This window comes from Atractosteus spatula, chromosome 7, assembly GCF_055471065.1.
Source record: "Atractosteus spatula isolate fAtrSpa1 chromosome 7, fAtrSpa1.hap1, whole genome shotgun sequence".
Taxonomy (NCBI): Eukaryota; Metazoa; Chordata; class Actinopteri; order Semionotiformes; family Lepisosteidae; genus Atractosteus; species Atractosteus spatula.
In genome coordinates, this window is record NC_142712.1 from 58,397,207 (window position 1) to 58,413,964 (window position 16,758).

A 16,758-nucleotide genomic window follows, 5' to 3' on the forward strand; every position below is an offset into this window, starting at 1 on the left:
TTTAAATGAATTGGCTGAGCACTTAAGATTGCATGTAATATAAATGGAAACACAACGTTTCGGCCATGGAGCCTTCTTCAGGTGACACCTGAAGAAGGCTCCATGGCTGAAACATTGTGTTCTCTTTCTTCTTTTTTTCAGCATGGAATAAACCTATTACTTGTTCCTTTGCAGCCTGCGCATGCTGACGCAGCTACCCATCTGAACATATAAATGTCTTTTTAAATAGTAAAAAATTCAGGTCCTATAAAATGTCTGTTTGTGAAGCTTGTTCTGCTCAGATTTGTGTGTGTGTGTCTGTATTGACATGACCAGTGACTGTCAGTGTATCTTGGGTGGGTCTAAACCGCTCTCTTCCTTCAGTCTGGATGGGGGCTTTGACAAGATGAATCCCCTGGGCGCTGGGAGCTGAACAAGCTGTTCCCTTTCAGTGGCAGCGTGTCCAGTATTGGGGCCGTGGGCTTGCCTCCTTGTCTTCATGGCTGCTGGGGGGTCTAACCGCCTGCGAGGGATGCCACTATGTAATGTAGTCTTTATGGAGGCTGTCTAAGTATTCAGCCACAACTGTTCGTACCCTGGACCTTCGGCCTCCAATCCTCATCCTGTTTGTTTCCAGCCCCCCACCCCACCATTCCATCACTGCACATTGGTTCTTGCTCTTGCTAATTTGCTGGATCTGTTTTTCCTGCCCTGGCTTCATGTTTCATGACCCAAAGGCTGGTCAGGTCAATCAGACTTGCGGGTTTGTTGTCATCTTTTTCGTGAAGATGACAAATTGAGTTTGTGCTCTTCAGTCTATGAAGTGTGCTCTTACAGCGGCCAGGCATTCAGATATAAAGGGTATTAACCCACTTTTAAAAAATATTTTTTCATTTTCAATTTGGTATCCATAATATCAGTTAGTATGACCCATACTTTAGTTTCATTTTTAAAATATTCACAAGTAGTTATGGTGATTCCAGAGCACGTAAACTGTGTGCATAGTAAAGAGCTTTACTGTGTGGAGTATTTTACCACAGAGATCACCTGTGGGCATGTCTGAATCTTCTGTGAATCTTATGTGCAGGGCACAAATTAGTAGGAATGAGAATGATAATCAGACAAATGGCACAATTAAACACAAAAGAGTCTGGCTGATATGGTACTTGGAAATTGATTTTCAGAATGGCGGTCTGTGGAAAATCCTTGAAATGCTTAACAAATCCGATCAGCCTGGATTAGATCCTTCTGAGCAACATAGTAAGAACGTTTGAACAATCTTTAGCAAAAACACAGGCAAATGGCATTGCTGCCTCACAGCGCTGAGGCCCTGGGTTCAGTTCCTGGGGTGCCGTCTGTGTGGAGTCCGTATGGTCTCCTTGTGTTCGTGTGGGTGTCCTCCGGGCGCTCCGGTTTCCTCTCACAGTTCAAAGAGCGACTGGTGGGTTAATTGGCCCCGGTGTGAGAGTGTGGCTGTCTGTGTTTGAGCACGTGTCATGGCGTCCCGTACAGGGTGAGTCCTGCCTGTCAGCCCTGCACTGGCACAAACAGATGGATTTGACAATGGATGGATGAGCACATGGCTGGAAGTGAATCATGAACATGAATAATAGCTCATAATAATGGCATGGATCAGCACACAGGTTCCAGAAGCGCAGTGGACGGTCAAGCCCTGTTCCCGCCCCACCCCAGAGGAGGGCCGCGCAGGCCTGTGGAGCAGCGCAGCTGGAGCTTCTGCCAGCACTCTCCTCCACTGCAGACACAGCCTTGCGCCCCATGAGCTCTGCTGTGTCTATGTGCAGTAAGCGATACTTGAACCATGCTGAATTGTGACGCTCCTTGTCTTTTTTGATCTGGGCGTTAAGGCTTTATGCGTGATGATCTTCGGGATCTGTACCAGAGACTTGCCCCCGCAGGGGGAAGAGGGATTTCCCAGCAGTCTCCAGTGGCTGAGTCACGCTGCATTTCAGCCCCGGCGCAACAATCGCTGCGGCTGCTGCCTGCATTGCTCAGCGTTTTTCACTTGCTTCCTTGTGCTTGGCCTAGCAGGGTGTCTCGTGTAGTTGCACTGACCTCTCGCCTTGTTCACAGCCACGGCTGACTTGTAACAGGGCGACAGTTGTGTTCTGTTCCCATCGGCGTTTCATGTCAGGGCGAGGTAATAATCTTTAAATATCTGCTTTAGGGTGATCAGGCACTAAATGGATTAAGGAGCCAGTGCTCTGAAGGGCAGTGATACAGCCATGTCCTAGATAACCGAATGTGAACTGCAGTTTCTCTTTGGCTTCTCTTTCTTTATCAAAAACACAAAACACTTTTTCCTGATGAATACTGGTTGAAACCTCTGGTTAGAGCCACAAGTGAGCAGTGTCAGTGAGATTAAGGGCCAAGTCTGATTTGGCCAGTATGTCTTGGGGAAGCAGCAGTCTCTTCGTTCCCACTAACCCCCGTCTCCAAAAGGCCTGAACCTTTTACTGTCATGCACCTGGTGAGAGCAGCTTCAGGACAGTGTGTGAAATTGGAAAATGGTTCTCTTTCAGTCTGGTGGAAAGCTTTGTGGTCCTTTTTTATTAAACTCATTATGCAACAAAAGAAATGAGCTAAATAGGAACATGTTTAAGATATTTAAAGCGGATTTTGAGAATTCTGAATCCAGCTACTTTGAAAGTAAAATCCACCGAATAAGAGATTTGACTCCTTTTTTCCGGTGTCGCTACCTGGAGAAGAAGATGGGGTCTAGAGATTTTTTTATGTTTTCGAAACCTGATTAATAACAGGAAGTGCAATCCCCATAGCCTTAGCAATGGATTTCAGTGTCATTCTTTACACGAAGAATGAGAAATATTTTATTAGAAATACAACAGTTACATTTTTAGATGTAATTTCTTTCCTTTTATTTTGAAAACATATTAAGAATAAATATGTCAGAATATTTTCCATCCTCCTTTTGAGTTATAAAAGCAGCTCTTTGTAGTTCTGTATTTTTCAAAAGAAAGGTTATTAAATAGGACAAAAATGTTTGGTTCCTGTGATACATGCTATAGAAATACTGTACACTACATTTCTCTTTCTCATTCTATTAAGATACAGATTTTACCCTAAGCTGTGATATATTTAGAAACACTGGCCTTTATGGTTTATTAACATTTCACAGTGGTACGGTATATGTTGATACCTTTTCTCACAAGGTTTCCTTAGCAACTGATCACTGCGAGAAAAACATGAATAACAGAAAATGTTATGCCCTTTCAGAAAGGAGAATGCAGTGAAAAAATATATTTTTGAAAATAAGCTTTGTTTTTCACAAATGGCAGCATAACATATGACTTATTTTCAATTTTATTGTAGTGTTATCCAAAATGAAAGGAATTTCATCTGGTAAGCTTCAGATGAACCCTAGTGTCCCTAAGATGATGCCATCTGACCAGGTGCCCAGCCAGAAAACTCTTTGGACCAGGACTGGTGATCACTGTCCTTAAACATGACAGCGCTTGCTCCTTGTCAACATTTTCCAACAGTCAGATGTTACTGTAATGAAAAATTCACTTTCTAAAGTCATTATTTTGCTCAAGCTAACTCTGACATCTGTTAATTACATCACTGCCCTAGCCTGTGGGCTGGGAGTTTATCTACATAGTGTGATGACTTTCAATTAATGAGCTTCTGTCTTTCTTCTCAGCTACCACCTCATCTACATGCTGTGCATGGCTATATTTAGTGAAATCAAGAAGATGAGATGTCTTTGTAGTCTTTATACTTTATTACATAAGAACATGAATAGAGTTATTTTCAGTCATCCGAGATAACATTGCCAACATAAAGCCATTATTAAGAAAAAAAACCTTCCTTCCTGGAATACTATATTAGTTACTTTACTTTATTACTTTATAGTAATTATAAATAGTAATTTATTATTACTTTATTTAATACTTTATTAGTTGCTTTGCCTAAATGTAAATGTAAGTCCAATTTACTCAAAATGCAGCAGCTGAACATCTTACTACCCCATAGCACTCATACATAGGGACACATTACTCCAGTGCTTGGATCCCTGTACTCATTACCAGTGTTATTCCAAAACAGGTTTTAAAACATTTACAGCAGTAGTGTAAAACTCTTAATGACCTTATTGAGTAAATTATAAGTTAGTTTAATGGGATATGTAGTGTACTTTTGAAAGGTATTGTGAGGTTATTGAGTTAACTATAATTTTGGGTTCCAATAAACTGTTTTATTTTCTTCCTCAGAAATTTCAATTTGTAGTTAGTGTGGTTATATATAAATAACTTTCATAGCAATAATTAGCCTCCATTATTTTTTATTTAATATTACTTTTAATTAATCACAGCTAATAAATCTGTGTGAAAAGTTCTTAAATATAGTTAATCGGGTATTATCTGAACATCACAAATTTAGTTAAATGGTCCACTAGTTTTTCCAATGATAACAACTCATTGTCAGGCATTCCTTGCCATTGAGTTAATTTGTGCTTCTTTTTAAATCTAGTTTCATTAAGTTAAATGGTGTTTTGGTGCTACAGTATAAAATATGGATATATCACTATTTGATGTTATGTTAAAATGTTTTCAGTTTCAGAGAAAGATTGCTATATTGTTTCTGCATAAAGAAGGAAGCACTTTGTGTGAAAAGAATAAATGCAGACTGTTAAAGACTTTTGGACAACATGATGACTCAAGTGAACTGTGAAAGAGCTCTTTGATTCCATTAGATGCCAAACAGAAGTTAGCCCACAGTGTTGTAAAATAAGAGATACTGCAAATCAAGAGCACTCCTTGTTCTAGTCCATCAGCTGTCAGGGCGCTGAAGTGGAACATGTCAGAGAAAGGTTTCACTGGAGTCTTTCTGAAACTTAATTAGCAGAGATCCCGTTTCTCATTAAATATGGACTGCGGTCCATCTCCATATCGGTGTCCTTCTCCTTTTACTTAGTTGCAGATACGATCATGTTAATCCACCGTCCCAGAATGAGCTTGCAGGTGGGGAAATGTCAGCGTGCGCTAGTTGAGAGTTAAGAGCTCACTGTCCAAAAGCAATCTACTTCTTTCAGTCCATGTCATTTTCAAATGAACCTTGGGGGAAAAGCAATTTTATTGCTAAAATATCACGATCTTCCAAAAGTGTCTGTTTTTTTAAGTGTCCACTCGATTAGATACCACTTGATTACATGTTTCAGAGTGCGAGCTCTGGTACTGGGACTCCTTCCACAGTGCATATAGTGCGTCTGGCAGCCTGTCAGTTTCACGTCCGCTCTGAAGGACACGAATCTCCAGTGATTTGCTCCGGGTGCACCCAGAGAGCCAGCAGCCAGCCTCCCTGATGCTTAACTGCTGGCTTTCTCTGACTCCTAAGACAGACTTCAGGAAATTGTATTTGCTTTCTTCTTCTGGGAAACTTTACCTCAGAATGACTAACGAGCTACCAGGGAGCTGAAGTGTGCGGGGCATTAATATTTAACACACTTCCAAGGGGTGTTTATTTCTGTCCCTTGGCCTCTCAATAAAGCACCAAACCAACACACTGAGGCTGTGCCATGTTGTGTGCTGCAAGTGTGTTGTGTGCTGTGCTTACCTCTGTTACTTCTCATGCCTGTGGATCTGATTGGAGACTCCAGTACGGTGCACGCCCGTCCAGTTGAAACAAAACTGTGCATATAGATGAAATCCCCCCAGGGGAAGATGGTGTGACCTTAGCTCAGTGAGGCTTCAGTAATTAGGATCTCTGCTCACACAGACACTTTTCTGACTGCCCCTTTTCTCTAAATGTCAGGGAGGTAGCTGCAGAACACTTGTACTCAGTTTTTTAGCTTCATGTAAAACCTGTAGGGAAACATGATGTTTTGATGCCACCAGGAATGTTCAATTATTGTTTTAGTGTGAACCCAGAATTGGCGATAATTGTTCCCCCATGTTTACGTCCGAGAGGTGTGTGGGAGCCTGGCTGGGAGGAAGTGAACTCACGGCCGCAGAAAGACACCGATTTGCTGTCTGAGAGGTCGCTGCAGTGCTGCAGAGCTTGGAATTGATTGCTAAATAAATTTACTCATAAATCTTTTTCATCCCCCAGACAGAGACCTTGGTGATCCGGCACCCACGGATGTTAGAATCCTCTGACATGAAAGCAGATTTTATTGAGATGATTTTAATTCGTAGAGGAATAATCAAGCCTTTGAGTTATACCTGAAGTATCTATCAAAGTGCAGATAAGTATTGTGTTTGGCAGTTATGTTTTGAATGGTTACAGTTCGTCCTGTCACTTGATTTGATCACCCTGTCATGAGTATAACGCTTCTTTCAGATGAGGACTTAATGTGGTTGCTGAATTGTTGTGCTGGGCGTTAACCCCAGGGTCCAGGTTAAACTCCACTCTGGGCTTGTTCAGTCTGGCCTCCCAGTCGTTTACCCTTTTTCAGCTGGTGTGGCAGTTTCATGTCAGGAGTTCTATGTAAGTACTGAATTTGAAAACAAGTGTCTGAAGCCTTTTACATCAGTTTTGTTCATCCCCAGGCAGTGTGGATTTTGTAAAGATGTGTCTAACAGCTCTACCATGGCTAAAAAAGTAGGTGAAACCCTGAATATTGTTTTATCTAAATAATATATATAAATATTACTAGCAGTGTTGGGTTTGAAGGTGTTCTTTTACTGACGGAGCACTGCGCCCCCCTTTTATTTCACATTTCCTAGTGCTCAGAAAGCTGACCCTGGACTGGGCTGATGTACAGTAACTCTAGCTCGGCAGGTACGGGTGTCACTGACGTGGTGGTGCCCACCTGAGCACCAGCCTGCCCGCAGTTGTGCTCCTATGGGGAGAGAGAGTCTGTGTGGGCTCACAACACTCTTCCCATGATGAATGTGCTTGCAGCCATTGCTATAGATCATCTGATTCCCATATCTAAATTTAACTTTTCTAGGCCAACAAAATGAATTTCTTTAACCTCTGGATCAAAATTTCTTGAGGGACTGAAAACCTTGGTTCAATGTCATTTTTTTCCAAGCTGCTTTCCATTTTAGTTCTTTTTGGGGAGTGTATAGTCTAGTTTCCTTTATCTTTGCATGGGCTTTTCAGGCGTCTGTCCTGGGTGTTAGAGCAGACAATAGTGTGTGGTTAAGAAGTATACAGTAGCTTTTATCATCAGTGATTTTGTTTGTGCCCTGTTTTTGTAGGCTTTGTACTGTGAGAAACCACCACTCTAATCCATGGTAAACTGAATATTAGTGTCGTAGGTTTTTACTGTACAGGAGACATTGAGACATTATCTACTGAATTTTGGCAGTGGTGTCAACAAAGGCCGGTATTTGTTTTGTCCCCTGGTATGTTGCCATCAGTTGTGTCAACTTTTATTTAAGCCGTGATTGATGAGGATCTGGAAAAATGACAACAAATTAATCTTTCTGACAGATTATCCTTTGTCCTTGCTGCTTGGCTCTCATTGCTGGGGGATTCATATATTTAGCGAATTGGGAAGAGAAGGCGGTGCCTGTAGGTGGATTTCCCGCAGAGCTTGGTGCATCGAGGGACAGTGCAGCAGATGGTCCTGGCCCTTGGAGTATTTGTACGTCTTTGTGTAAAATCCAAATTTAAGAGTGCTTCTTGTTTTCTTCGGTTTTCATGCAAACTATCTGTTTGGCTGCAAAGCTTTAGTAGGGCAGGCAAGTCAAGTCCCGTTGAATCTATTTAAAAGGCTTGCATTAGCAAAACCTAAAAAATAGCAATGAAATGCTGATGAAGACCATTACAAGACTGCTGTGATGTTCTTCCGAGGAGCGTGAAACTGAGGTCCTGACTTCTTGGTGATTAAGGATCATCGGAGTAGTGGTGTTACTCCTGGTGTCCTGGCTAGCACTCTGCACCTGCACAACCTGGCCCCTTAGTGCACCTGGTGGTCCAGTTTCTCACTCCTCTGCCTGTTCTGTTGTCACCCAGGTGGAGCTGCTATTCACTGGAGAACACAAAACATTTGCAGAACATGGAAAAGGCGTTAGTTGGACCAGTGGGGGTGCTCACTCTGCAGTCCGTGTGGGTCCTAATGCCCCAGTGTAGCGATGGGGACACTATACTGTAGATAGGTGCTGTCCTTCAGATGAGACATAAAATCGAGGTCCTGACTCTACCGGTGGCCAAAATGGCCAGGACACCTTCATCACTCTGCTCTCCTCCCCACTGATCACTGGCTTGTGGGGAGTGTACTGGCGCACTCTGGCTGCCGTCACATCATCCAGGTGGGGCTGCACACTGCGAGTGGAGGGGAGACCCCATTACCTGTAAAGCACCAGAAAAGTGCTATATAAGTGTAAGCAATTATTGTTATTTTTCTATTTACACATTTTTCAAAGGCTTGGAACGAGGAATGAATGGACACTTTCTCTGACTTTCTCTGAAAGCAGGAAAGAACTGTTTCTTTGGTCAAGATCATGTCCAGAAATGATCTGAATAGGAACGATTTTGAATTAATACTTAATGTGTCAAAGTTTATCACCATCCTAGACAGTTTATGAAAGACAATGTAATGCTGTATTGTTTTGCGTAGTTGGGAGTAAGGTACCAGGGATGAGGACCTGTAAGGTCAGCCACATTGTGCTGAAGTAGAAATGGCAAAACCCAGAAAATGCAAGCATAAGGTCAAGGTATGACCGTTCCAACGGCTGCCTGCCTGGAATCTGTATTAAAATTTGCTGTCAAGCTTCTACACAGAATCGTGAGGTGCAGTTACAGTGGATGTTACACTAGTGTCTAACACACTTGAAAGATAACGTTCTGAGACTGTTAAACCACGCCTCCGGAGGGCTCGTCATTCCACCTCGCATTCCAGCACGGTTTCCAATCAGCCTTTTACCCCAGCCTATTTAATGCTGCTTCACACTCTCACCTGTGCTCAGTATGAGGTTTTCCTGGCTAGAGCTACCCCCGTCTTCCTGCGATTAGTTACGTCTTGGTTTTTGGCTTTCTGACCCTGGTTTGTTCTCAGATTTCGTCTCCTGGTTTTGTTTTGGTACTTTGATTATCACTCTGGCTTCGACTCTCGGCTTCCTCACGGCTCACGGCTCTGCTTCTGATTCTGCACTTTTGCACCGGTTTGTTTTTTCCTTCGGCTTTCGGACCTCGGCCTGTTTAATCGACTACGCCTCTGGAGTCCGTCCTGATTTTTCTGCATAGGGTCCTCATTAATATTCCGTAACAGAGACTTTCACTTTGTTTTGAAGTGTATGAGGTGGAATTCGTTACTCAATCTCTGACATCTTCAATTCCCTCATTTAGTATCACTGCCTTATAAAATCATTGAATAGTTCAGATATCTTGTGTGTTGCAGAGGATTTTCTGAACAAAGCTTTTTATTAAGCAGAATTCTCTTTTATACTGTTGTCAAATAATGTTTTCATTATGGGAATTCATTAAACCATCAGGTCAAAGTGTATCAATGGTTTACAAGTTTGCTGCAGTACTGTAGTCTACACAACTTGTTGTAATTCAGACCTTATTTTATAACAAAAGGGTTGTGTTACTGGTTTGTTTTTTATACTAAAGATGAGGCCGCAAAGTGTTTTTGTGACAGGCATTCTTGACATCCACGGTGCATCTCGACTAACTGCCATTGAAGAAAACATGAGCTTTGACTTGAGAAATGGTTTAGTCAGTCCTCTGAATTTCAGCTTGTTCTGTAGAAGCAGAATTCACACTAAAAGGAAGAAAGATTTTCATTTTTATTGACTCATTGTATCGTCTATTATTCACCAGATCTTCATGGTTTTTAAGGTCTGTGCTTTTGGTTGATTCTACATTACTTGTCAGAGCCTACATGTCCTCATTCCTGAGACAGAAATGTAAACTGTCAAGACTGCTTTGAGAGTGTGCACTTTATTGGCCTCTGAACTGCATCAATAAAACACCCTCACTGAGGCAGAAAACATCTCCGGCTGCAGAAGGCCTTCCGGTGAACTGGGGGGAAGCGTACTGGTTAGTTCTGCAGGCTGGTCTGCGCTGGGCTGCTGATGGAGACGATGTTGCCAGGCTGGAGAGTTGCTGGGGGAGCCCCCATACCCTGCGCTCTGACTGCGGTGGGACACGTGGTGCGAGACGGTTGTGGCCGTCCTGTCAGTTGCCAGACTGCATGAAGGAGTCCAGACTAGTTGGACCGAAGACAGATGCTCACCCTGGTTTTGGGGGCTGTTGACCTTCCTCTGCTTTCATGTCGCTCTTCTGTTTCTCTGTTCCGCTTGTGCCACTCACCCGTGAGGTGCCGTCTTTTTCTTTAATTTGCCTTTATTCTTTTATTTGACTGATCTTTTTATTTATGCCTGCATTCTCTCGCCTCCTCCCCTCCCTCCTGCCTCCCCCCCCGCCTCTGCCGAACCCGACACGCTTTTCCTCTCCAGCTGGGTTTGTGAAGTCGCCCATGTCTGAGACTAAGCTCACGGGAGACACCTTTGAGCTGTACTGCGACGTGGTGGGCAGCCCCACGCCCGAGATCCAGTGGTGGTATGCCGAAGTCAACCGCGCCGATTCCTTCAAGCAGCTGTGGGACGGCGCCCGCAGGCGCCGGGTCTCCATCAACACGGCGTACGGCGCCAACGGGGTGAGTGTGCTCCGCGTCACCCGCCTCGTCCTGGAGGACTCGGGGACCTACGAGTGCCGGGCGAGCAACGACCCGCGCCGCAACGACCTGCGCCAAAACCCGGCCATCACCTGGATCCGCGCGCAGGCCACCATTTCCGTGCTGCAGAGTGAGTTCTCAATCCCCGCGGTCGATGTCCTGTAGAGACCCCCTCTGATATCCTGGTTCCCCTCCCACCCCGCCGTTCAGAACCAAGGAAATAAAACAAAACGCCAACCAGCCTTCATTCTGATTTAATTTTTGGATGTATTTATTTCCTTTTTATTGTCTGGTTACCTTAACTCCCTGCAGCCTTATCCCATTTTGAATAACACCAACGTGTTCTCCTTCCCAAGCAGATCCCAGTATCCCAGTAACAAGTGGGAAATCCCTCCGTCTCCTCTTCCCAACCTCTCGGATAACCACAAACCCAGAAACCTCCCCTGCCTCTCCAGCTGCTCCTCTCCCCCCTCACACCATGGTCTGTGTCCCGAGTGTCCTGTCGCTCCTGTGTGGCTCCTGTTCCTCGTGTTCCTCATTCCTGTACTCCTTCACCTTACTTTCTGTTCTCTTTGTTTAAGTTGAGTGGGTTGTTTTATTTACTTCAAAGCCCGGTGTGTTCCATCCTGTCAGCGGTGCTGCGCTCCACAGTGCTTTGAAGTTGGCAGTGATCCTTTGTAAAGGACGTGCCGGGGGGAGATTCTGCCAGGACTTGAGGGGACTTAAGAAGAAGACACAAGGAAAGAGACCACCTGCTTTAATTTGGGTCTGTGTTTCAGGTGGCACGTGAAAGACCTGAGCTCTCTCGGCGCTCTGTGCATTTCTATGCATCTCTCTTGCAGTTCAGGTGTATTTGAAAAAAAATATTGACCTTGGTGGGTCTTGACTGTGTCTGTTCATTTCTAGATTGGAGTGGGCTTGGCAGTTTCTTTCAAGACTGGACATTGAATTACCTTGTGCCTTCTTTAAAACTGACTTGCAAGACAGGAGACCAGTAATGACATTATATTGGTTACAATGTGTATGGATGCTTGTCCTCATAATGATGATGAAATTAGCCCTTTCTCAGGCACATGGCTGCTTCACATGCACAGCTTGAAAAGGGCAGCAGTAGACGGGCACTGACAATGGGCAGCTGAAAGTGAAACCATGTGCCAGCTGTACGCCAGTGTTGCACCACCAGTAGATCTGCGTGTGGAGCCTGTCAGGAAACACTGTTCCTCGTTGCCACAGGCTTGTGGCTGATACCTCATCTGCTGGGGTGCAAAGCTGAGGTGGGCTAAAAGAATATGGTGACAATAACATGCTAGCTGAGAAACTGTAACCTCACACATCTGTTTATAATGACATTATACTCTCAAAAAAAATCAGAAAAATGTGACTGAGTATATACACCATAAAATCTCAATTAGTCCAGAGATGATCTGTTTTGAAGTGCCCAGAGCCTCTGAGGGGTTAAGAGAAATTGAGAGCTTGTTGTATTGTCCTCACTAACAAGATGTCAGTTAAACCCCAGCAGTTTGCAAAACAAAGTGACTGGTCCTGCACAGCAGCTTTGTTACAAAGTACCTCGATAAGCTAAAATAAAGCTTAAAACTGAGCGCTCATGCTGAAGGCATTCATTATTTAGGCAGTGCTCAAAATTAAATGCTTTCAGTTCATTATTGAATTATACATGTGGTGGCACGAGGTTTGTCCGAGCCTCTAGCAACAAAAGGAGGTGACTCAGTCTGACCAGAACTGAAGCCGTGTCGAAAGCTGCACTCTGCCAGAACTTTGGAAAGCAACCCAATGGAATGTGTACCAGTGAGGTCTCCTCATGTCCGTAGCTTTCACACCCATTCTAGGCCCCAGAGCCACTGCTGACATCAGAGCTCTGCTGGCTTCTTATTTCACTCCTCGGCTGTTAATAACTTGGAGACGGCATAGCCAGTTGATCAAGCTCAATTAAGACACTCAGATAACTGATATGGAAACCAGACTCTCTTGTGACTCTCCCACTCTCATGCAGGCCACTCAGTGAGTCAAGATTTTTTTGCAGTTTCTTTCCATATCTTTTCCAATCGAGGGTTTATACTGTAGCAAACTAGGAAACCTGTTGGACTTTGGATCTCTTTGTGCTCTAAGGGCTCAGAAAAAATAAGGGTTTATTGCAAGTGAGGAATATCTGAGATTTTATGGCGCACATAAATATCAAAATAGTCTCAGATCTCTGCACAAATGGTATATCAATGTAACCGTAATTATATTCTGTCATTACTGAATGTCAATGTGCTCATTTTATATACATGTGATTCACACAAGCACATGTATATAACAGGCTATACACAGCAATGCTGTATCAGTGCATTCAGGTGGATGTATAGTTTGTTCTGTTGTCATGTATATCTGGTGGACTGTTGTTGTGTCAGTAGATTTGTCGATGGTGTGTTAGTTTGTGGTTGTGTGTGAAATGTAGTGTAGACTGCTTCCGACACCTGATCCAGCTGAGCTGAGCAGTGTTTCTTCCCCCTTTTTGATGCAGTAGAAGGTGCAGTCAAGCACGCGTTCGGAGAATCCGTTTACATGCACCTGTATCATCATTAGAGTGCACTGACCACAGGGCAGAAAGAATCGGACAGCTAACACAACATATGCGCCCTCTTACATTTTAATGTTTTTGTTTTATAGTACAACTATTCAGATAGAACTGTGGCCACATGCACTTAAAAGAACAATATATACTGTTTTCTTCTTAGATCTGTGACTACAACATGATAAAATGGCATTGGGTAACACAGCAACCTATAAATAAAGTTACGGATGTAATTATTTGCACTCTGTGTCAGCAAAAAATCTTCATTGATTGGTTTAGTGAGATAAATATTTCTTTTAGATTTAGGTATTGATCCCAGTATTTAGTGGTAAATATTCTATGGAAGATTCTACTTTAACACACAGGTATCATAACTCTAACTGTCTGAAAGGAACTCTTTCATATACATAGAAAAAGCTGTGGAAAAGCATGTTTCTGGTGAAAGGACTCGAGTCCCCTGAAGTGAAATTCAGCAGAGTGCCAGAGTTCCAGTGCCAGTAGAAATGTTCCACCATAAGGAGCTGAGAGATCAACTGCACTTTTTAAAGTGTGATGCCTTTTGGGTGCCATCTGGGAGAGTGTGAGCGAGCACAACATTTCTGACAGTGAGGCCGACCGAGGAGAGCTGGGGTTAATGTCTCTACAGAATGCAATTCAACATGATGCACTGCTGCCTAAAATAAGAAAGGCAGAGCACAGCCTGAGCACAGCCTGAGCAGTAGCTGGTCGGTGTCTGTGTGCTTTGTTTCAGGGTGATTTTTCTCCAAGGTGGGACGGATGAAATCTAGTTGCATTTTGAGTGGTGATCAACACTCACTCTTTCATGTGCCTTGGGAAACCATCTACATGAAGAAAAATAATAAGTCGATCTCTGTACTGATGCGTCATTGAGTCACTGATATTTGTAGTCTTGTCTTTATGAGCTGCAATTAATAGCTAATAAATTATTTTCCTATGCATAATTTCTAAAAGCTTTCTTACTGAAAGACACAAAGGTAAGTGTACATTTGATGCCAGGCTACATACAAAGCTGTATGAGGCTAGATACCCACTTCTGTGAACATCCAGTAACATGTTACAGTTTTAGTAACCACTTGTGGCTCTATTACAAAACAGAGATGATACATGTTTAGCTTAAAGGACTGAGGAAGGAAAACCGAAGCCAGAAAATAAAGAATCCATGAGTGACTTTTTTCACTCGTTGGTAAAACATCACAAGAGTTTCCAACAGGTTGCAACACTGCTTCACAGGGCTTCTGCTTGCCTGTGGCACCAGACATCCACAGGTGCCCTTTTTATCCCATCCTTGGCATAGATATGACCAGCTTTTTCTTCTGCTTCTGCTTCTGCAGGATCTCAACAAATAGCTTGTCAAAGAAGTGTTTCCTGTGGTTTGTAGTAAGCCGGAGTGCCTTTGAGCTGCAATATGTGCATTTGTGTATGTTTGTGCAGATGTACTGTATGTGTACAGTGGACTCCTGAATTATTGGCACCCCTTGATAAATATGAAGAAAAAAGTCATAATGAAATAAATCAATAGGTATTTAATACTCATATGTAAGGGGAATACTTGTCCTTTTTTTCTTTTTTTTCTCATTTCAAGGTTCAATTGTAAACAAGTAATGCTGTTTTACCTGAAAAACATAGGTGCCAAAATTATTGGGTGCCAATAATTGTGTTTCTTTTATTCTGGGGAAAATAATTTATAATGTAATATTTTTTTTGTCTTGGTTGATTTCATTGAATCATTAATTGAAGATAATGAATTCCTTATGTTGGAAATATATTTCAGTGCTTAATGAACTCAGTGTTTGTTTTATACTGGGGTGGTAATACTTGTCCACTGTATGTGTGCATGCTAATGTGAATGTGTGTGTTTGTGTATGTACATGTGTGTGCACATGTGTACAGTATGTGGCCATTTGTGTGTGTAAGTGTGTGCATATGTTTGTGTTTATGTGTGCATTTGTATGTGTATGCATGTGTAGGTATGTTTGCATATGTGCGTTTGCATGTGTATTGGCGTGTATGTATGTGTTTGTGTGTATATGTGCATGTGTGTGCACATGTGTGTGTGTGTACAGTACATGTATATTTGTGCATTTTTGCACATGTATGTATCAATGTTTGCATGTGTGCATTTGTATGTGTGTGTGTATGCGCCTTTGTGCTTTTGTGTGTATGCATGTGTGCGTTTGTGTAGATATGCATGCATATGTGCGCATGTCTGTGCATTTGTATATGTGTGTATGCATGTTTGTGGTAATTTTTGCACATGTGTGCATTTGTGTGTATGTGCGTATGTACAGTATGTGTACTGTATGTATGTTTGCATGTGTGCATTTGTAGGTGTATACATGTATATTTGTGTGTTTGCATGCATGTGTGTATACATACGTGCATGTGTGTGCACTCTGTCTTTGTGCATTGGTGTAAATGTGTGTGTATGTATATGTGCCTGTGTATGAGTGCATGTATATGTGCATGTGTGCGTGCGCATGTAGATGTCCGTATGTATATGTGTATGTGCGCATTTGTGTATATGCACATGTTTTAGGCGTCTGTGTGCACGCGTGTTTGTGTGTATGTGCCTGCGTGTCTACATGTATGTGTGTGTATGTATGTTTGCGTGTGCATGTGGGTGTGTGTATATGTATGTGCGTGTGTGAGTGCATTTCTGTGAATATGTACGGGTGTGTGTGTTTGTGTATATGTCCATATACGTGAGTATGTGTGTATACATGCGTGTGTGTGTATACGTGCGTGTATATGTGCGCATGCGTATACGTGCATGTATATGTGCGCGTGTGTATATGTGTGTGTACAGTATGTGTATAGGTCTGCTTGTGCGTGTGTGTCTATGTGTGTGTGTGCTCTGTCTTGTCTCTGTGTCTTGGCCGCAGGGGGGTGGCTGCGCTGTGTGTGGGTGTGCTGCCGCAGTGAGCAGGGCTGGGTATTTGTGTCTCATCTTGTGGGCCACTGGGCGAACTGCACTGCAGGGGAAAGTGCTGTGAATGCTAATTGAATTCCTGAGCTCCTCCCACTCAAGAGGTTTTCCTTTATCCCAGCCCCTGTGCTGGCGAGCAGGCCCGTCACATCAGTGTAATACCCCCGCCAGTGGCCAGACCCAGCAGTGGAGGAGAGAACCACATCCGATCAGCTCACTGTCACAAGTGGCAGCTAACCTCTGCTCCGAAATTGTACTGGCCACCACTGTACCCTATAGGATTTGTGAGGGCCCTAATTCTCCTTCTGTTTCAAAGCTAAAAGCAAGAAGGCAGGAAAGAGCTAGTGTTTGTGGGTAAGAGAGAGAAAAATGTCTGTTGGAACCAAGTAAATCTCAGCAAGTGAAATGTTTTAAAGACACAAATCAGCTGAGAGCAATGCTGTAGCACTGCGTCAGAGACGCAGAGACAGGGCTAATGGATTGAACTGGCTGAACCTGCTGTGCAGCCATTGGTTGTTTCTCAGGAACTGCAGCTGGAGCTGGAGTGGAAGTGTGTGTGTAAATGTGCTTTAGTGCCAAACAAGCCCAGCCCACCAGGGGGATTCTACAGGCGTTCCAGACTGTGTTTCCTGGAAGGCCAAGGGGGCAGTG

At 43.3% G+C, this 16,758-nt stretch overlaps 1 protein-coding gene across 2 annotated transcripts in view; it reads left to right on the forward strand.

The window, feature by feature from the left end:
* Window positions 1–16,758, forward strand: part of LOC148831501 (neuroplastin-like) — a 60,482-nt gene that overhangs the window by 19,510 nt on the left and 24,214 nt on the right. Inside the window, exon 2 of one of the 2 annotated variants that reach the window (XM_088922116.1) lies at window positions 10,368–10,715. The exons of the other annotated variant lie outside the window; for it this stretch is intronic. Coding sequence (XP_088778242.1) covers window positions 10,368–10,715 — 348 coding nt within the window. The remainder of the gene's footprint in view (window positions 1–10,367; window positions 10,716–16,758) is intronic. 2 annotated transcript variants of the gene reach the window in all.